The 20431-nt window shown below is 51.8% G+C and overlaps 2 protein-coding genes across 2 annotated transcripts; both read left to right on the plus strand.

Annotated features, from left to right (window-relative positions):
- The first annotated feature begins 609 nt into the window (after positions 1–609).
- Positions 610–4874, plus strand: Klk8 (kallikrein related peptidase 8). Its single transcript, XM_013365869.4, has 5 exons — positions 610–708; positions 1154–1313; positions 1507–1769; positions 3437–3570; positions 4673–4874. The coding sequence occupies exons 1-5, from the start codon at positions 639–641 to the stop codon at positions 4826–4828; spliced, it is 783 nt and encodes a 260-aa protein (XP_013221323.1). The 5' UTR covers positions 610–638; the 3' UTR covers positions 4829–4874.
- Positions 4875–12730: 7856 nt separating this feature from the next.
- Positions 12731–16287, plus strand: Klk7 (kallikrein related peptidase 7). The gene is made up of 5 exons (XM_078031526.1): positions 12731–12847; positions 13185–13348; positions 13461–13704; positions 14058–14194; positions 15462–16287. Exons 1-5 carry the CDS (start codon positions 12775–12777, stop codon positions 15615–15617), a joined length of 774 nt encoding a protein of 257 aa, XP_077887652.1. The 5' UTR covers positions 12731–12774; the 3' UTR covers positions 15618–16287.
- Positions 16288–20431: the final 4144 nt, after the last annotated feature.

The following is a 20431-nucleotide window of genomic DNA, read 5'->3' on the forward strand; positions in this document are numbered from 1 at the left end:
GCCCCTCTTCACACACACCCTGGGTTCCCAGATGCGTCCCCAGCTCAGGTGCGGGAGGAGGCGGGGCAGGGGGCGGGGATTCCCAGTTAAAAGGCTGAAGAATCGTGTACCAGGCAGACAGAACTGAAGTACCGGGGCCTCTTCCTCTGAGCCCGAAATCAGTAGGTGACCCTGCCCCCTGGATTCTGGAAGGTGAGGTGCAGAGGTATTCAGACACTGGCCTCAGGCCCAGGGACCCCTCCCCGCCAGGCCTCAGGACCCCAGCCTCAGACCCTTCTCCCTCCAGACCCAGCAATCCGACCCCAACTCCCACTTCCCCGGACTCAGAGTCCCGCTCCCAGGTCCTTCTCTCCTCAGACCCAGAAGTCCAGGAGCAGAATTCCCTCCTCCCTCGGAATGCAGGAATCTAGTTCCCCAGCCTCACCCGGCCCGCCCCCATACTTAGCTTTGGAAATTTGGGCTCCTGTCCCCTTCTTCCTCAGACTCAAGAATCTGGATCCCCAGCTCCTTCCTGGTACAGGACTCACAACAGCTCCCAACTGCTCCCGATCCTCTGGCTCCCTCCCCAGCCCCAAAATGCTAGGATTTCAGGCTCCTCCCTTCTGTCTCAGCCCCACCCTCTCCCTCCCTCAGACACCATGGGACGCCCCCCACCCCTTGCAGCTCTTTACTGGAGGATCCTGCTCTTGCTGCTGGGAGCCTGGGCAGGTAGGGGACAGGGAGGCCTCTGAAGGGAGGGGGCAGAAGGCAGCAGTGGTGCTGGGAGCCTGGGCGAAAGCTGGGTGGGTATGTGGGTGCGTGTGGTGGTGTGGGGCGTGTGAAGCGTGTGACTTGGTGTGGGAGCCTCTGTGGGCCTCCTGGGTGTGGATGGAGGTGTGGAAGACACCGCAGGCGTGGGAGTGGGTTCAGTTCTGCTGAAAATGGCATCAGTACTCAGGGGGGCGCCCGCACAGACACACGTGGGAGTATCGTACAAGGATCTGTGTGAATGCATGCAGACGCGCACTTGGCTATGTGACTCGCCATGACTTGGGACCGTCAGTGAGTGAGCACGCGGAGGACTGGCCGTGTGTCCATTTGAACCCACAGTGGTTGTCCTGGCCCGGGCACTGACCCCGAGGGTGGAGATCCAACCCTGTCCCTCCTGCCGCAGGATGCGCCAAGGCACAGGGGTCCAAGATCCTGGAGGGCCAGGAGTGTGAAGCCCACTCTCAGCCCTGGCAGGCGGCCTTGTTCCAGGGCCAGCGACTGCTCTGCGGGGCTGTCCTTGTTGGTGCCAACTGGATCCTCACAGCTGCCCACTGTAAAAAAATGTGAGTGGATCTCTGGGGCAGGGGCAGGCTGGGGTCTGAGGGGGTTTAGGCCTTCACTCAGGAAGAAAGCTGGACCCCTGGTCTGAGGGAAGAGGGCTGGGGTCTGGACTCTGGTCCTGAGGGAGGAGATGCTGGGTGCCCCAGTACTCAGGTGCTCCTGCCTGGGTTCCAAGCTACCTCCTACCACTTACAGGAAGTACACAGTGCGACTGGGTGATCACAGCCTGCAGAGTAAAGACGGGCCCGAGCAGGAAATCACAGTGGCTCAGTCCATCCAACACCCCTGCTACAACAACAGCGACGTGGATGACCACAGTCACGATCTGATGCTCATCCGACTACGTGGTCAAGCATCCCTGGGGCCCAAAGTGAAGCCCATCAACCTGGCGGATAAATGTGCCCATGTTGGCCAGAAGTGCACTATATCGGGCTGGGGCACTGTCACCAGCCCCCGAGGTAGTGGGCTTGGAGGGAGAAGAGGAGCTGTTGGCCCAGTGGACCCTGAGCCATGGGCAAGGCACAGCTCCCACAGAAGATAAAGAAGGGAAAGTGATGTGTGATGTTGAGATGCACCAGAGGTCCTTATTGGAAACCTTGAAGCCAGACAGGAGTGGTGAGGGAAAGAGAGTCAACAGATCGCTAAGCAGGGCTGGAAAAACAAACCCAAAAGTTCTCTTTTTGGTAGATAGCACCATCTCATGAAAACTTTCATTGTCTATGATTTTATATAATCTTCATAACAGACCTGGGATATATGGGCTCTGCAGGAGCCCAGGAAAGCAGGCTCCTCGGTCCCTTCCCTGTAGAACCCAGGAAACCTGGCCCCATCCCCTCTTGCCTTGGTATGAGTTTATACCCTTCTTCCCCCAGCACTCAGTGGTCCAGGTCCCTAGTTCCCTTCTTACTCTTGGTCCAAAAGTCTGGACCTCTATTAAAGGCATCCTTTTGGGACTTCAGAATCTAGACAGCCCCTTGCCTTACTTCATAGTGGAAAATAAAAGTTGGGGCTCAGCTCTCAGAAGCAATAGGATCCTCCAGGAAGTGGCAAAGCAAGATTCAGGTCCCTGCATGCCTGACTCCTGATGCAGATGAGATGTTGTATTGCTGCAGAAACACATCTGCTCATGAATCTACCTAAACCACAGCTCTGCCCCTTTACCTGGGGAAGTCCCTTTCCATCTCTCAGCCTCCCTTTCTTCATCTGCAAGTTGAGAATCATCATCCAAGAGACTCTCTTCAGCTCCACAAGGCCTTAGGTTACATCTGTTTTCTTCATTGTGTGTTCTGAGTGTTTGGGATGGTGACTGGTACATAGAAGGTGCTCAACAAGTATTTGTTGAACAACTGAGGTAACAAGAAAGTGAAGGAATGTGTCTGTCCTTCAAAGAACTGCTGTGATCACATGAGATTGTGAGCACAGAAAATTATTTTCTTATGTTTATTCCTCAAAGGAGATTAATGAAAAAAAAATGAATTCCACTTTCAAGCATTAATTCAACACTTATTTATTGAGCATCTAGCATGCCCCAGGTGCTATTGTAGGCAGTGGGGATCCAATCATGAACACACTATAGCACCCTGTCCTTATGTAGTTGCGTTGCCAGGTGAGGGAAATAGAGAGTAAGCAAATACTCATAAAATAAAATATCAGGTAGAGTTAAGAGCTATAATTAAATAATGTGGAGGGTAAATGTAGGGAGCGGTAGAGGGGTGGCATTTTAATTAGAGGAGCCAGGAAATGTTTCTAGGAAAGAGTGACATTTGGAAAGTGGAATTATCTAAAATTGAGCCCTCCCCACTCCACCCTATTGGTCTGAGGGCAAGAAGACTAGCTAAGAGGGTCAGAGGTGTCTTAAGGGGACATCACAGCCCTTTTTCCCCAGTCACCTGCCTTTGTATTTGAAAATGACTTAGGATAAGATAAGATCAGACAGCCACTCTCTAGATGGATAAAGACACGTCTGTGGTATTATTTGCAGTTTCCTTTAATGTATCTAGTACGTAGGCCCAGCAGAATGTTCCAGAAAACTCCCCCAGAGCAACTTCCAGTGAACAAAGTGGGGATTAGATCCAGATGGGAATGGAAAGAAAGGGTTGCTCTCTTACCACCTCTTTCTCCTCAGAGAACTTTCCTGATACCCTCAACTGCGCAGAAGTGCAAATCTTTTCTCAGAACAAGTGCGAGGATGCCTACCCAGGGCAGGTCTCAGATGGCATGATTTGCGCGGGCAACAGCAACGGGGCTGACACCTGCCAGGTGAGTGACTTCTGAGATCTCCTCCCTCATCTCGTAGGACCCTCAGGAGTTCCAGTCTTGAGAAGGGGACTCCAAAGAATTAGTACCCAGAGAGGTTGCCCCAACCCCTACTGAGTGGGAAGGAGGCACACAGGAAGCCAAACTCCCAGTCGAGGTCACAGGGCGTAGGGATCAGGAGCACTGGATGTGACTTCATCCTCTTAGGAACCCTTGCCTGCAGGATGACCTGCCGGGAGGGGCGCTCTGGACAATGAGGGAGACGTCCTCGCAGGGGACAGAGTCTGGCTGGAGGTTAGGCCGGCTCCCTGCGCCCTCCCAGCCTAACTTCTGGAATCGCCCCTACCTGCCTGGGTCCCCTGGGATGGCTCCCTTCTCCTCTGATTGCTTCCGTGCGGAGCCAGGCTGCCTCGCCAGGTGGCCAGGGAACGTTGGCTTCGACTTTGCTGCCTCCTCAGGAAGCTCCCATCCCCTTTCCTGAGGCCCTTTTTTCCGTGTTGGCTGTAACTGCTCCGGGGTCCTTCGGGGTCCTTCGGGGTCCCCTGGCTTTGACTCCTTCATGGAAGCCCCACCCCCGTCGCTACTGATTGGCCCCTGAAGACAATGCTTTCTTCCTCATTGGCCAAAAATGAAGTCGTTTCCACCGGTCAGGGGTTTCTTCCCTGCGGATCTGCTGTGCTGGTGTGTGTGTGTGTGTGTGTGTGTGTGTGTGTGTGTGTGTGTGTGTGTGTGTGTGTGTGTGTGTGTGTGTGTAAGTGTGTGTGTCCGTGCGTCTGTCTCCACAAGAACTCTGCTTCCGTCTCCCATTTTTGGCAACTGGAATCCACGGAGGAAACAGCTCAGTCCCCTCCATTTGGTCCCCACCGTCTTCTCTCGGGGTGGGACCCTAGAGACTTCACTCTTCCCTCACTGCTCAGGATTTTGGCCCTAGCCCTTGGACATCCTGTGTCCCCGCCTTCTCCCTCCTGATTGGTCTCAGGGGCCGGTGCTCGTCCCCATTGGCTCCAGGGACCAATCCTGCAGAAGACCTGGTCTAAGTGCCAGGTGCTGCAGCAGGAGGGACTGTGGGTGGCTAAGGGACGTCGCCGTGTGGCTCCCCCTCCAGGGCGACTCCGGAGGCCCGCTGGTGTGCGACGGCCTGCTCCAGGGCATCACGTCGTGGGGCTCGGACCCCTGCGGGCGGCCCGATAGACCTGGCGTCTACACCAACGTCTGCCGCTACCTGGACTGGATCAAGAAGACCATGGGAAAGAGGGGATGATCCTGGGGGGACCCCGGGCCTCCTTTAATAAACTGACGAGACTGGCTGGCTTCTTGCTTGTCTGGGCTTTGCCTGGCGGGGAGGGGGAGGTGCTGCCCCCTGCTGGCGGGCTTGGCGGGAGAGCTGCGGAGACTTGGACCCCTTGGCCACTCTGGCCATCCCACTGCCTGAAGTGACTCCCCACCCCCAAGGACTTGGGTGAGTGGGAACATTTTTCAAGAGAGAAAAGACGTTCAAAATTTTTCAATGTCCAGGTGGCTGATGTGAAAGATAGTCTTTTCCCCATATTTTTATTGGTGTATTATAATTGTACATAATGATGGGATTTGATGTTAACATATTCCTACATACACACAAGATGACAGTATAATTTGGCCAGCGTCACTCCCAGCACTCCACCCTCCCTACCCACCTCTCACCCTCAGTCTCTTTCCTCTACTTTCTCCCTTTGATTTTTATGAGATCCGCCCCCACCTTTCTTTTCCTTTTTCCTCTCTAGCTTCCACATATGAGAGCAAATATATGTCCCTTTAAAGGGTTTCATTTAGTTGTAGTCATTGTTCTTCTTGAGCAGCTAAAGTGTTATAAGCTTTGGGGAGATTTTTTTTCCACTTTTTTCAATTGTGAAATCTGCATAGAGAAGAGAACAGGTATTTACAAATGACACCTGTGGGACTAGCAAAAAAAAAAATATACCTGTTAGCCCCCATATCTAGAAATCCTTCTCACAACCTAGAGTTGTCTTGGGGCATCTGCCATGACTATAGGAAATGACATTGTGTCCAAATTGAAATGTGGAGCAATGCGCCTTTTGGGAATTGTTCATTAGAGCAAAACACATAAATTGTCTTAGGAGGGCTGGGATATAGCTCAGTGGCAGAGCTCTTGCCTGGCATCTCGAAAAATAAATAAATAAATATTTCCTTAGGGAAAGGTGGCGGGTAGTACATAGTGTGAGGACATACACAGTCACTGTCCTAGGACTTCAGATTATTCTTATAAAAGAGAATTTGACCGGTCCAGCTCACCTTTTCTCCTTTAGCCACAGCATAGAACACTGAGTGACCATTTGTTTGAGTTCTGGTCAGGTAACCAGTCCTATCCAATGGGTGGCTATGTGGAGTCACATGGTAGGAAACTTGGCCACTCAGGGCTGTTGGAAGGCCATTCTCCACTAGGGCTATTTGTGTTTGAGATGTCTTGCTCACAGCAGTCTCCAAATCTGATTGGTCCAGCTTGAACTGGCCCCACCCCTTGGGCCCATCATTATTGTTAAAGGTCAAGCATGAGACTCCTTGGCTTGGCCTGAGTCCTTCCTGTGGCCCAGTGGGCCGCTGGGATTGGGGACCTATGATTGACAGTGTTCCAGAACTACAGGGAATGAGGGAGCAACTCCCCTAAAGAAGTGGGGTACTGCTCTTGGAGGAAGGGAGAAGGGAATCCAGGAAGTCAGAAGCAATGGGCCATCAAACCACAGGCTGAGTCAGGAGGTGCTAGAGTCACAGTGTCCAGGGTCCCTCGGGGCAGGATGGTCAGATGCCAGTTCTCATGTGATCATGTGCTGCAGGATGAGTCACCAGCAGAGGTTCAAGACATGGGTCAGAGGGCGGGAGGTAAGAGGCCAGGTGTCTGGGTGGACTTAGCAACAGGTGTTGGGACTAACCCTGAAGGGCACAGGGGGCTGTAACCCATGTGGGGGCATGCATCTGTATCAGGCCCAGGGCTTCTGAATCTGTCTTGAAAGCAGAGAGACTCAAGGTGTTTGAGGGTGGAACAGGGAACTTTCCTTTACAGAGTATGCATCTGTACAGTAGGGATACCGTGGGCTCTTCAATCCCTGACAGTCAAATTCTGACACTTGCTCCTTCAGTGTGCTACTTTGCTCAGGGGATCTGACCTCTTAAACTTCCATTTCCTCATTTGTAAAATGAAGATGTCAATCCTCACTTGGGCCAAATAGAGATAAGAATAGAGATAAGATCTGAGAACACTGGACACGCCCCCTGTAGGTAGAGCTGCGTGGCAACCTGCTTCCTTCCCTGGATGGTGGATCCCAGGAGGGATACTAACTTGGAGCCTGCTGGGTAGCTGTCAACTTCCCATCGTTTTTATATAACCCTCCCAGTTGGCTGGAGAAGTAAGCTCTGCGGGTTCCCGCCTTAGAGAAGGGCAGTATGAGACTCAGGTAAGAGAAGTCCCTTACCTGAAGTTGCAGGGTGGGCAACAGGGACTCAAACCTGGGCTGGACTGACTTGTGAGCCACATTCTTTCTATGACACCCTGAGGCAGAATGGCTCAGAGATCAAGGGAGGCCTGAGCACAAAGGCAGTGGATTTGTGGGTGCCAGAGGCTTGCAAACTAGTGTTTGTGTAAGTCCCTCCTATCTTTTCTGGTCTGGGCTGGGTGCTAAAGAAAACAACAGAGCGCCTCTGCTCCTGAAGACCAGCAACAAAGCCAGACTAAATAATTAAGGCCACAGCTTCCAGGGTGACAGGTCTGCCAACCACATCTGGTGATTTAGGGGTGGATGACAGGCTCCCCGCCAACATAGCGCCTTTCCTTTGCTGAGGAGGCAGGGAACTGAGGGATGAGAGGATCTGGGGTGAACATGTGGGCAGGAGATAGCATCCCGCGAGTCTGGCTAAAACTCCTCTATTTGGGAAGCCAGGAAGGAAAGATTCAGGTGCTGGGTCATGGGGCTGTGACCTCACATGGCCCAGGGTCTGCCTGCATTTGTTTGGGGAGCTCAAATCAGGAAGGTTGATGCTCCCCAAGGCCAGGGCCCTGCTGTGCAGTGGACAAGGCCAAGGGCCCAGTTCTGGAATCTGCTGTTGGACTTGACGGGAGTCAACATCTCAGGGCTAATGAATTAGCCTGAACTGAATTAGCCCAGCATCCCCATCAAAACAGAGTTAGTTGGCAGAGTTTATTTTCAAGTTTGTGTTTAATGAAGGGTCAGTTGAAGAAGTGACAGTGGAGTTTGGGGAGAAGTTGGAATAGAATCGAGGGTTGGGATGGGAATCAGGGTGGGATTGGGGTCAGGGTGTTGGGACTGGTGTGGGATGGCAGCTGGGTGGATCTGTGGGGAGGACGTCAAGTGGGCTCCCTGCCGCCAAGGCAGACACTGAAGTCTGAGTTGTACGTGGGGCAGGTCTGGGGTTGAGGCTATGGTGATACTCGGTATTTGGGTCCAGGCTAAGTTTGGCTTATGGTTAGGGGAGATCCAGGGTCAAGGTTATTGAGGTCTGGGTTCTGGCCTGTGTGGATATTTGAAGTCAGAAACTCAAGTCAGGGTTGAAGTTCTGGGTTCAGGTAGAAATTGGGGTTGGTCAAAGATGAGCAGAATTTGGTGTTACGATTGTGAACCAGTCAAGCCCAGGGCTAGTGTGAAGATTGGTGTTGGCTGGCATTAGGGTTGACCTTGAAGCTGGCCTCCAAGCTCTTTCTGCCTCTGTCGGAAGCAGCTGGCCCCCATGCCCCTCCTCCATCAGCACCCTCGAGAGGCCACAGCCTTGACACCCTCCCCCCTGCACACATCTGTTGTTGGCTTGGACCTGTTGATTTTCTCTCCTAAGCATAACTTGAATCCATGCACTTACCATCATCTCCACCTCCCGATATCCTTGTCCAAGTCACCAACGTCTCTTCCCTAGACAAGAGCAATGACTTCCTCATGGTTTCCCAAGGTCTTCTCATCCCCCAAATACAGCAGCCAGGGTGACGTTTTGAAAATACAGGTCTTGTTATGCCATTCTCCTCACTGAAGTCCAAGTCATTCTTCATTGTCTGCAGGATAAAGTGGGACTCACTGCGACACGCAAGGCTCCTCAGGGCCTGCCCCCATCTGGCTCTGGGCTGCATCCACACCATGGCCAGCACAGGGCCCCTTGCACCTGTCACTTTCTTTGCACAGTGTGTCCTCCTTGCTCCGCCCAGAAACTTCCAGTCAACGCTTGCTGTTCTTTCAACTCTGAGCTCATTGTCAAAATTCCCCGATGTGCTTCCACGATACCCCGTCCTTTTCCTTCAGAGCATACCATATTTTACATTGGTTTGTTCTGAATTATTTGAGGTTGTTCTTTTGGAGGAGACCCACAGCTCCTTGAAGACAAGGGCTCTATCCCGATCTGTGCAGGTGCCCTCAGTGTTAAGGGCCAGGCTATATGGGCAATGACCAAACAGACTCCATTTTTACCCTGAGACTCCATAGCATGTAAGAAATGCTTCTCCCGTGGGAAAGCCCCGCCTCTGTACCCATGACTAGTTGCCTAGCACAGCATACTTGGCAACACAAAGTAGCAATTCTTATAGGATGTAAAATCCCTCTCTTTGGTTCCCATTTTCCTTGGGCAGTGTACCTTATTGGGGAATAATTGATTAGACGTTAGTAACCATTCTTTAACTTGTACTGGACTAGGGTCACTTTGATCCATTTCTCTTTTGATTATGATTATGGAAAATCCCATGAGAAATACTGAAATAGAGTGAAAATACGATTCAGGACATTGCATTGTTTGGTTAATGGTATCATTCAGCTCCTGGACTCCTGCCTGCTTGCTTGCTTGCTGGTTGCTATGTCAACCTGGATGTGGTTTTTGCAGTTTTTGCCTTTAAATATCCTAAAATGTTGAGGCTTAGTCTGTCTTCCTGCAGAGAAAACTTGGTCCTGTAGGAAGCAGTCTCTGCCGGTCCAACAATAAAGACTCTTCAATTTGGACAAAACGGGGACTTGGTGTGTTTTCAGAGTGACCTGCCCCACAGTACTCAGCACCAACCCCACCTGGCACAGCTCTGCCTGTTATATGTTGTTAAGTGCGTGAAGGACGGGGCCTCTGTGGACAGGGGACGAAGGCTGGAGGAAGGGTTGGGTTTGGTGACTACAGTGGCTTCCAGATAGGGATTCAAATGGCCACCGGATTTGGATTCATGGCTCCGGCTCAAGATCTGGTATCTGAGTTGGGATTTATAGGAACACTGAGGTGTTAGTAAGGATGAACTTGACTACAAGGACCAAAGGACTTGGACCCCCACAGGAAGCCTGGAAAAGCCATGTGACGATGGGGCTGCACAGCTGGCGGACTGCCACCCCAGTGATGGCATGGAAGACCCAGCCGATGACCTGTGGGCTCCGGCAGTGTTTTGGCTTAATCCTCTGCCCACTTCTCCTCATGGTCCACTCACACAGTTCCAGAATCTGCATTCAGAAGAGACGCCATGGGTAAATAAAGAAACTTCCAGTGTTGTCTTTGTGAAAATCAGGACACCTTTCTCATAAAAGTTGGAGGGGTCTTCTCACTCCTTATTGGCTAAGACCATATCACATGTCAATTTTAAACCAATCAGCAGCAAGCATCATGTGGTTTCCATAATTGGATCCTCCAGGATTATGGCCATGATGAGGATAAAAGATTACCCAAAAAGCCAGGTGTGGTGGCTCACGCCTGTCATCCCAGTGATTTGGGAGGCTGAGACAGGAGGATTGCAAGTTCAAAGCCAGCCTCAGCAACTTAGTGAGGCCCTATGCAACTTAGAGCCTGTCTCAAAAATATAAATAAAAAGGGGGGCACATCTCCAGTACCCCCCCCAAAAAAAAGGTTACTCAAAGAAAATCAGAGTTTGCAGAAGGAATAAAAGCCTGGGTGGACATAATACCTGTCACAGTTGGAACACAGGTCAAAGGTGGAGGGGAGGGTCAAATTGAGAGCAGGTCTGGGCCCAGGGTTGAAGACTGGATCACTTTTTGAGTCTGATCTAGAAATTGAGGTCAATTCTATCGTGTTGAAGAAATAATCTGAAAATGGTTCCCGTTTGAGTCTGGCCTTCAAGGTCCCCACCACCAGAGTCCTGTTCTATTTCTGCCCAGTTGTCAGCTCCTCTCCCCACCCAGCTCCAGCTGCATGGCCTTCTGCGCCTGCTGCTTGTCTAACACACCTGCCCATTCACTCTCCCCGGAACTCTCCACCCCCAAGTAACCACAGGGATTCCTCCATCACCTCCTTCAAGTGCACATGCCACCTTCTCCAGGAGCCTTTTGAAACATCTTTCCTAATATGAGAGCCCAGAATCCTGGAGGGCAGGGGGAGCCCATAATTCTTTCACCCTCTTCCCTGCTTTCTCAGAAGTGCCAGGGTCTCCCCCTCACTCCTCATTGGCTAGAACCATATCACATGTCAGTCTCTCTCCATGGCGCTCACCACCACTTAACAAACTCTGTATTTCATGAGCTTATTTATTTCCATATGTTTATTTTTGGGTCTCCAACTCAACCAAGCAGGCAGTCCCCTCAGGACCCAGAGCAGTTTCTGGCACACGGTAGACATTTGAAGGATGAATGCAACTAGCAAAGGTGAAGAAACAAATTTACTCCTCATTATTACATTCAAAACTCTGCAAGCGAACTTCAAGGTGAAGCAGATTACATAAGCCACAATACTAAAGCCATAGTACGGAATATCATACACCATTACAAAGAAAGGGGAAAGGATCTAAAGGGACCAGCAGGGACAACTGTTCACAATATTTTGTAAAGTTTGAAAAAAAAAAAGGTAGGGCTGGGGTTGTGGCTCAGTGGTAGAGTGCTCACCTCACACGTGGAGACCCTGGGTTCGATCCTCTGCACCACATAAAAATAAATAAGTGAAATAAAGGTATTGTGTCCAACTACAACTAAAAAATAAATATTAAAAAAAGGTTGCATTAGATAATATTTGCCATAGACATTTTTTATTACATATCCCGGCTACAGAGAGAAACCTACATATGACATGAGTAGAATAAACAGCACAGACTCAGCGGTTGACAGTAAACCCTCAGTTGGAAACAAGCTCAGGCTCAAAGGTAAGACTGGGACCTGGCCTCTCCGGGTTCCCACAGGCTCCTCAGCCATAGGGTGGAGGGCCCAGGCCACCTGAGAGCAGGGGAGGGCAAGGGAATGGCCCCAGAGGAGGACCCAGGACAGAGCCAGCGGCTGTGCCTTGCCTCTCTTGAATCCTGCTCCTCTCCTGCTCCTCAGGCCCTGCACCTGGGCCCTCCCAGTGAGCAACCAGCAGGGGTGGTGGGGCCCGAATATGTAGGGGTGAGCTAGCTGGGTGCCGCCCAGCCTGGCTGCTGGCAGGAGGGTGGGGAAGCAGTGTGGTATCAATTACTTGGGCTGCCCCAGGGATTCCAGATAACCCTAACTGAACACAGGAAGGTGTCCTGGAGCCGCCTCTGCCTGCACCCCAGGGCGCTGGGGGCGGGCACGGGGCGGGAGTGGTATAAGAGGACAGCCCTGCAGAGGGCTGCAGACACTTGGCTCCCAACAGAGGCCAGAGCTGAGATCAGATCAACCTTCCAAAGGTGAGAAGGGACCTTATCAAGAAGGTTGTGTGGGGGCGAGGCAGTAATGCTGGCCAGACCGGCTGACTCCAGGTGCCATGGGGCTGGAGGCCTGCAACTTGGAAAGAGACTGAGGATTCCCACTTACAGGTTCACAGGGTGGGAGAGGGATGGGAGCCTGCATACCTGAGCCTGCAAGGGCCAGGGGACCTGGACTTCTGGGTCTGAGGGAGGAGGCTGGGATTGGAGTCCTGGGTATGAGGGATGTCTGAGGGAGGATAGTGGGCCCTGGGCCTCTGGGTCTGAAGGAGGAGGCTGGGTCTGGGCTCCTGGGACTGAGAGGAGAGGGCTGGAGCCTGAACCCCTAGTCTGAAGGAGGAGGCTGGGGCTTGGACCCCTGTGTCTGAGGGAGGAGGCTGGGCCTGGACCCCTGTGTCTGAGGGAGGAGGCTGGGCCTGGACCCTGGGTCTGAAGCAGGAGGGCTGGGTCTGGACTCCTGTGTCTGAGGGAGGAGGCTGGACTCCTGGGCCTGAGGGTTAGGGTTGAGCTGAACTCCTGTGTCCTGAACTCTCTCCCCTTCTCAGATCCAGCAGGGGCCAGTCCTCATCTGGCAGTCCCTGAGAGGCGCCATGGAGGGATCCCTTCTCCCGTCCTTGCTAATTCTACTGCTGTCCTTAGCCCTGGGGACTGCTGGGCAAGATGGTGAGGCCCTTCCCCGCGTCCCCCCTGAACTCTCCACGCAATCCCTGGGTCGGCGCTCCCTCCTCCCGGGCATCTTCCTCCCCTGGGGGGCTGCCTGGCTTCGTGCCCCTTCTCTGCGGCTTCCTCCCAACTCCAGGGGCCCCTGCCTGCCCAGGGCCCTGTCTCCTCCCCTCAGCGTCTCTCCATCCTCTCGCCCTGGGATGAGACGCTCCCGCGGGCTTGAGAGTGTCCTCCATCCGCGGCGCGTTTCCCGGGTCTCCATCGCCGCCCTGCGTCCCGGCGGCTGCCGCGCCCCCTCTGCTGCCGATCACGCACGTGTCTCCACGTTTCTCCTCAGATCAGGGTGACAAGAGTGGGGACAAGATCATCGATGGCTTCCCGTGTGAAAGAGGCTCCCACCCGTGGCAGGTGGCCCTGCTCAAGAACAGCCAGCTGCACTGCGGGGGCGTGCTGCTCGACGAGCGCTGGGTGCTCACCGCCGCCCACTGCAGGATGAGGCAGGTGGCCGGCGCGGCCGGCGGGGGGCGGGGGCAGCCAGGCCTCCACCCCTCTCTGGGTCCCTGTCCCTTTCCCTCTGTCAGGTCTCTGAATGTCACTTCCTTCTCCCAGTGAGTACAACGTGCACTTGGGCAGCGATCGGCTGGGGGACAAGAGTGCCCAGAAGATCAAGGCCTCAAAGTCCTTCCGACACCCTGGCTACTCCACCAAGACCCACGCCAACGACCTCATGCTTGTGAGGCTCAACAGCCGGGCCAGGCTGTCGTCAAAAGTGAAGAAGATCGACCTGCCCTCCAGATGCGAACCCCCGGGCACCACCTGTACTGTCTCCGGCTGGGGCACCACCACCAGCCCTGATGGTGAGGCTGCCTCAGGGACGGCGTCCAGGCCCAGCCCCCTCCCTCAGACCCAGGGTCCAGGCCCAGCCTCCTCCCTCAGACCCAGGGTCCAGCCCCAGCCTCCTCCCTCAGACCCAGGATCCAGGCCCAGCCTCCTCCCTCAGACCCAGGGTCCAGCCCCGGCCTCCTCCCTCAGACCCAGGGTCCAGGCCCAGCCTCCTCCCTCAGACCCCAGGGGTCCAGGCCCAGCCCTCCTCCCTCAGATCTGGGAGCCTGGCCTTGGCCCTTCAGGTACTCTGGCCCCATCCTCTCCCCATCAGCACCAGCAGCCCGGGCACCCACGCCTCTGACTGACACTGTCCCCTTCCCTGCAGTGACCTTTCCAGCAGCGCTCATGTGCAGTGATGTCCAGCTCATCTCCTCCAAGGACTGCAAGAAGGTTTACAAGGACCTCCTGGGGAAAACCATGCTGTGTGCTGGTGTCCCTGACTCCAAGACCAACACCTGCAACGTGAGCACCCCCTCCAGCCGCCGCCCTGCCTGCCTCCTCTCAGCTCTGAACCTGCCCTTGCTGTCTCTGCAGGCCTGGCCTCCTCAGCTCTCTCTACCCCTCTCTCTGCCAGGTCAGGGGCAGGACCCCACCCAGGGGCTGCTGTGACCCTGGGCATGTGTAGAGTTCAATGGGACTGAAAAAGATGGATGGGGCCACTCAGCAGCCTCAGGCACCAAAAACTCAGTGATTAAGATAAATCATTTTCTAAGCAACACATTTTTAATATTATTCATGCAGAAAGCCCACAAAGAACAGAGTGTCACAATTTTAAATGAAAAGTGGATTCGTTTTATTGAATGTCCTTTTGCTTCAGGCACCGGCCTGGTTCAGCACAGCCTGGGACTGATGCTATTATTATTTAAAATTTGCTATTGTGTCATCCAGGTGGTAGTTTTTTGATTTACATTTGATCTTGAAAGTATTATCTTAAAGCATTATTTACTGTGATTACTGAGATTTTATGCCTGATGCTAATTCCTCACTTGCCTGACCCTTGTCCTGATCCTGTCCCCTCTTCCTCATCTGTTGTCACCACTCTCTGTCTCTGAACATTTTCCCACATCTCTCTCTTTATGCCCAACTTCATTTTTTCTCTTAGTTGTCTCTGTGTTGGGCAGGCTTGGTCCCCACTTGCCCATGACTCCTCTCTTTCAGCTCTCAGGGGAGGTGGAACAGTGTTATTAGGAACGAGGAAGGACAAGAGCATGTTCTGGACAGAGTGGGCATTCTTCCCTCCTCTGTTGAAGGCTAGCTTCGTGAATGCACAAGCTGTGTGTGTAGGGACCCTGAATCTCACACTCAGAGGGTCCCGCGCTTGGTTTAAAGCTCCCCTGTTACTGTCCTGGAATTCCTGGCCCACTTCATGCAGGAGGGGTCATACATCATTCCCCTGGAGAAATGCTCCTCTGCCCACTGGCTTGGAAAAGTCCTTATCATTCACGTTGTGTGGGAAAATTAACGGCCTTCCTCCTTGGAAGCCCCATCCGCTTCCTGAGATTTGGCTGCGTTGGCCAGGCTCAAACCAATGTCTGTCCATTCTGCTAGGGTACTAATTCCTGCTCTCCCATTGGTTCACAGAGATGAGTCTCTTCTCATTGGCCAGAGTGGAAGCCAATGGTCTGGCAAGACAAAGACCGAGAGCTGGTGTGGAAGACTGAGTTAGGACTCTAGGGGGCTTTGATCTGAATCCAGAGCTAATCCATTTTCCCTCCTTTGTTCCCTCCAGGGTGACTCAGGAGGACCATTGGTGTGCAAAGGTACCCTTCAAGGTATAGTGTCCTGGGGAACTTTCCCTTGTGGCCAACCCAATGACCCAGGTGTCTACTCCCAAGTCTGCAAGTTTACCAGTTGGATAAAAGAGACCATGAAAAGGCATCGCTAAGGCGACACCAAGAGTGAATACATCACCGCGTGCTCTGAACAGAAAGCTTGCCGAGATAAGGAGGCCCAGCCTCCTCCCTCAGGATGACCTGTAAAGTCATATCTGACTTTCTTTCCTTAAAGACATAATAAAACCTCCACAATGCACCATGTTTATAAACCTGTCAAAATAGCAAGGATCTAAAACCCAAAGAAGTAAGAAAACAAAACAAAAACCCTCCGTGCTGTGGAAAACACAGTGAAACCAACACTCTCAAACGCTGGAGCAGTAAATTTGTACAATCTTTCTGGAAGGTGGTTTGGCCACATGAATTGAAAACCTCACTTAGTGCATTTGACCCAGTAGCTCCAATTCTAGGGAGAAAGTACCAAAATTTAAAAAAAAAAATCAACGAGGTTTGAATCCATCACCACATTATGTATTGTGGCAAAATCATGGAAACACTGAGTACGTTCCAAAGGAATGGCTTGTCTAGACATTGGGTCAGATTGTCCAAGGATGTGACGACGTTATTAAAAATAATACTCAGGCAGAAATGTGTCATGCAAGAATGTTTACACCATATGATGTTAAACGACAGAAAACCACAAAAAATTATGTGATCCTAACCATGTAGAATGTATGTAAAATGAAATGTTCACGGAATAAAACCTGGAAGGGCATGTGCCAACCTGCAGGTGGTGTTAATGCTGAGAGTCTCCTTTCTTCTGCTGACTCCTTTATGGATGTGCATATTCATAGCCTGAAAAATTGAGCTGAGAAAGCTCCAAAGTCCTAAGGCTGCCAGGCTGGGCTCCTTGAGGAGGAGACCAGGAAAGTGTGTCTGACCTTGAGCCTGGTCTCTCCTCCACCTGGTCATCATTTCTCTCCATTTCGGGGGTCTCGGTTTTCTCATTTGTCAAGTGGGAGATAGAAAGGGTGGGAAGAAGGAGGAGAGGAGCTGCCCACTACATCAGGTGGCAGGATGTGAAAATGCTCTGAGCATCTCCTGAGCCACACACAGGAGGGAGAAAGGGGTGGGTGTGGCAGGTAATAGGACAAGGGGAGCCCCAGAGGCCCACCCCAGTCAGCAACCTGTGTCCAGGTGCCCGAGGAAGGAGGTGGTGAGTGGGCTCCTGCTCCACAAAGATGAGGAAGGGGCCTCTCGAAGGGGCAGGGGAGTCTCCTGTGACTCAGAGGCAGGTGGCCTCCTAGCCACTTGCCCTTGGACAACTCTGGGCAGTCACACCTCAGACGCTGCTGACAGAGGGATCTCTCCAGCCCGGGAGCTGCTCTCCTACCTGTCCTTCCTGTTTCTCTCCCAGAATTTCCTCCCCACCAACATTCCCCAGGTCTTCCCTCTCATCTCATCTCCCTGAGACTCTCCTGATCCCCCTAAGCCTGTCATACCCAGGGACTGCCACCACCAATCCTCTGCAGAGAGGAGGCTCACAAGAGGCAGGCCTCCTCCCTCAGACCAGGAAGCCAGACCTCAGCCTCCTCCTTCAGACCCAGGGGTCCAGGCCCAGCCTCCTCCCTCAGACCCAGGGGCCCAGGCCCAGCCTCCTCCCTCAGACCCAGGGGTCCAGGCCCAGCCTCCTCCCTCAGACCCAGGGGTCCAGGCCCAGCCTCCTCCCTCAGACCCAGGGTCCAGCCCCAGCCTCCTCCCTCAGACCCAGGGGTTCAGGCCCCGCCTCCTCCCTCAGACCCAGGGGTTCAGGCCCCGCCTCCTCCCTCAGACCCAGGGGCCCAGGCCCAGCCTCCTCCCTCAGACCCAGGGGTCCAGGCCCAGCCTCCTCCCTCAGACCCAGGGGCCCAGGCCCAGTCTCCTCCCTCAGACCCAGGGTCCAGGCCCAGCCCACTTCCCTCAGATCCAGGAGCTCAGACCCCAGCCCTCCCAGCTCCTGAGTTCCTTCTGTCTTGTGTTGAATTTAAGGAATGTGAAGGGATTTTATTCACTCAACCCCACAAAGCTCAGCCATTTTCCTTCTCTCTCCTGCATCCACTCCAAATCAACACACATCTAAAATATAAAAAAAACAAACTGCTGCACTGAATTGTCCTGGAGGCCTCTGGTCCTCTGCTTCCATGGGCAATCTGTAGGTGGGCTGGTTTGCAAAGACTGGCGATGGTGCTCATGTTAAATTGTTTTGGTTTTGGTTTTTTGGTTGGTTTTGTTTTGGGTTTTTTTTTTTATTGTTGTTGTTGTTGTTGTTTGGTACCAGGGTTTGAACTCAAGGGCATTCCACCACTAAGCCACAACCCCATCCCATATTTGTATTTTATTTAGAGACAGGGTCTCACTGAGTTGCTTAGCCCCTTGCCATTGCTGAGGCTGGCTTTGAACTCGAGATCCTCTTGTCTCAGCCTCCCAAACTACTGGGATTACAAGCATGCGCCACTGAGCCCAGCTGAATATATATTTTTAAAGATATTTTTGTTTGTTTGGTCTGGGAATCTAACCCAGGGCCTTGTGCATGCAAGGCAAGCACTCTACCAACTGAGCTATATCCCCAACCCCTTAAATATATATGTTTATAGCTTTACTTTATTTAGTTGTTTTTGTAATGTGGTGCTGAGGATCGAACCCAGGGCCTCACACATGCTAGGCAAGTACTCTACTGCTGAGCCACCACCCCAGCTCCTTATTTTGATTTTTTTAAAAAATAATAACATCATTTTTTTTAACAGTATAATATAGTATAGTAGTCAAAAGCAGCAGCTTCCAAGACCTGGCTTCTTGGATTTAAATCCCAGCTATTTGTGTGTGTGTGTGTGTGTGTGTGTGTGTGTGTGTGTGTGTGTGCGCGCGCGCAATGCTGGGATGGAACCCAGGGTCTTGTGCGTACACCACGTGACTGCAGCCCACCCCAGCTGATCACTCTTCCTGCATTATTTCACTGTCCCTCTCCTTCAGCCTTTTTTATGTGTGTGTCGGGGGGAAGGGGTCTTGGGGATTGAACTCAGTGACTTTCAAACCACTGAGCCACACCCCCAGCCCTATTTTGTATTTTATTTAGAAACAGGGTCTCACTGAGTTGCTTAGTGCCTTGCCGTTGCTGAGGCTGGCTTTTTAAAAAAATTCATTAATTAATTTTTCAGTAGAATGCATTTTGACACATTGCACCCAAATGGAGCACACCTTCTCATTCCTCTGGCTGTCCATGGTGCAGAGCCGCCCCAGTGGTGTGATCATAATGTATAGGGGTAATAATGTCTGTCCCATTCTACTGTCCTTCCCACCCCCACAGCCCCACCCCTCCCCTCACTCCCCTCTGCACAAACCCAAGTTCCTTCCTTCTTCCCTAACCCTCTCCCTGAAAGAACGTTCAAGGCTCTGCATATTTATAGAGCCAGGGGCAGTTTGACAGTTATGACAGTTTAATGGTTGAACGGTTTGACTGTTGGCTGGGGTGCTTTCTGATTGGAGGGTAAGGATCATGTGAGCCAGCAGGACTAGTCTGATTGGTGGGTAAGGATCATGTGAGCCAGCAGGACTAGTCTGATTGGTGGGTAAGGATCATGTGAGCCAGCAGGGCTCACCATTGGGCAGCAGGATCATGTGAACCAGCAGGGCTCACCATTGGCCGGCTCTTCTTGGGGGATGAGAAGTTAGTCTTTGGAGTGGGGGGTGGGGGGGACTCCCAACACTCCCCCACTATGGATCAGCATCCATTTATCAGAGAGAACAATAGGCCTTTGGTTTTGGGGGACCGGCTTATTTCACTTTGCATGAACTTCTCCAGTTCCATCCATTTACCTGCAAATGCCATAATTTCTTTAAGGCTGAGTGATATTCCATTGTGTATATGTACCACATTTTCTTTATCCATTCATCTGTTGAAGGGCATCTAGGTTGGTTCCATATTTCAGCTATTGTGAATTGAGCTGCTATAAACATTGATGTGGCTGCATCCCTATAGCATGCTGATTTTAAGTCCTTTGGGTATAAACTAAGGAGTAGGATAGCTGGGTCAAATGGTGGATCCGTTCCAAGTTTTCTGAGGTACCTCTAGACTGCTTTCCATAGTGGCTGCACCAATTTGTAGTTGAGGCTGGCTTTGAACGCTAGATCCTCCTGCTTCAGCTTCCAGAGCTGCTGGTATTACAGGTGAGCACCACTATGCCTAGCTTCTCCTTCACCCTTGGACTGGGAGAAAGAGTACCTGCCTCACAGGGTTGTGATGAAGACTAAATAAGTTAATATGTAGAAAATTCTGGAACATTGACACTGAATAAGCCTTCAATAGGTGTTGGGTTTTATTATTTATGACTCCTGGTATTTTTCCTGCTCATTCTCTTATGAACTTTCTTTATCAAAAAGTAATTTATCGGGTTGGGGCTGTAGCTCAGTGGTAGAGAGCCTGCCTCACACCTGTGAGGCGCTGGGTTGGATCCTCAGCACCATATGAAAATAAACAAATAAAGGCATTCTATCCATTTACAACTACAAAAAAAAATCTTTTTAAGTAATTGATCTGTAAATGCCATGATTTTATTCTCTTTTATTGCTGAGTAATATTCCAGTGTGTATATATGCCACATTTTTTAATCCATTCATGCATTGAATGCTGAATGTTTTCTTTGATATAAGGAGGCTGATTCATAGTGGGATGGAGGAGGGAGCATGGGAGGAACAGACGAACTCTAGATAAGGCAGAGGGGTGGGAGGAGAAGGGAGGGGGCATGGGGTTATGAATGATGATGGAATGTGATGATCATTATTATCCAAAGTGCGGTATGAAGACACGAATTGGTGTGAATATACTGTGTATAAACCAGAGATCTAGAGAAATGAAAAATTATACTCTATATGTGTAATAAGAATTGTAATG

The sequence above is a fragment of the Ictidomys tridecemlineatus genome, chromosome 15 (assembly GCF_052094955.1).
Source record: "Ictidomys tridecemlineatus isolate mIctTri1 chromosome 15, mIctTri1.hap1, whole genome shotgun sequence".
NCBI classification, from domain to species: Eukaryota; Metazoa; Chordata; class Mammalia; order Rodentia; family Sciuridae; genus Ictidomys; species Ictidomys tridecemlineatus.

Excerpts from the sequence above, each read along its gene's own strand:
- Klk7 (XM_078031526.1), top strand. The coding sequence starts at position 12,775 with ATGGAGGGATCCCTTCTCCCGTCCTTGCTAATTCTACTGCTGTCCTTA. Across the intron at positions 13,705-14,057 it reads CACCACCACCAGCCCTGATG|TGACCTTTCCAGCAGCGCTC; the intron begins GTGAGGCTGCCT and ends CCTTCCCTGCAG. Across the intron at positions 14,195-15,461 it reads CCAAGACCAACACCTGCAAC|GGTGACTCAGGAGGACCATT; the intron begins GTGAGCACCCCC and ends TGTTCCCTCCAG.
- Klk8 (XM_013365869.4), top strand. The coding sequence starts at position 639 with ATGGGACGCCCCCCACCCCTTGCAGCTCTTTACTGGAGGATCCTGCTC. Across the intron at positions 709-1,153 it reads GCTGCTGGGAGCCTGGGCAG|GATGCGCCAAGGCACAGGGG; the intron begins GTAGGGGACAGG and ends CTCCTGCCGCAG. Across the intron at positions 1,770-3,436 it reads CACTGTCACCAGCCCCCGAG|AGAACTTTCCTGATACCCTC; the intron begins GTAGTGGGCTTG and ends CTTTCTCCTCAG.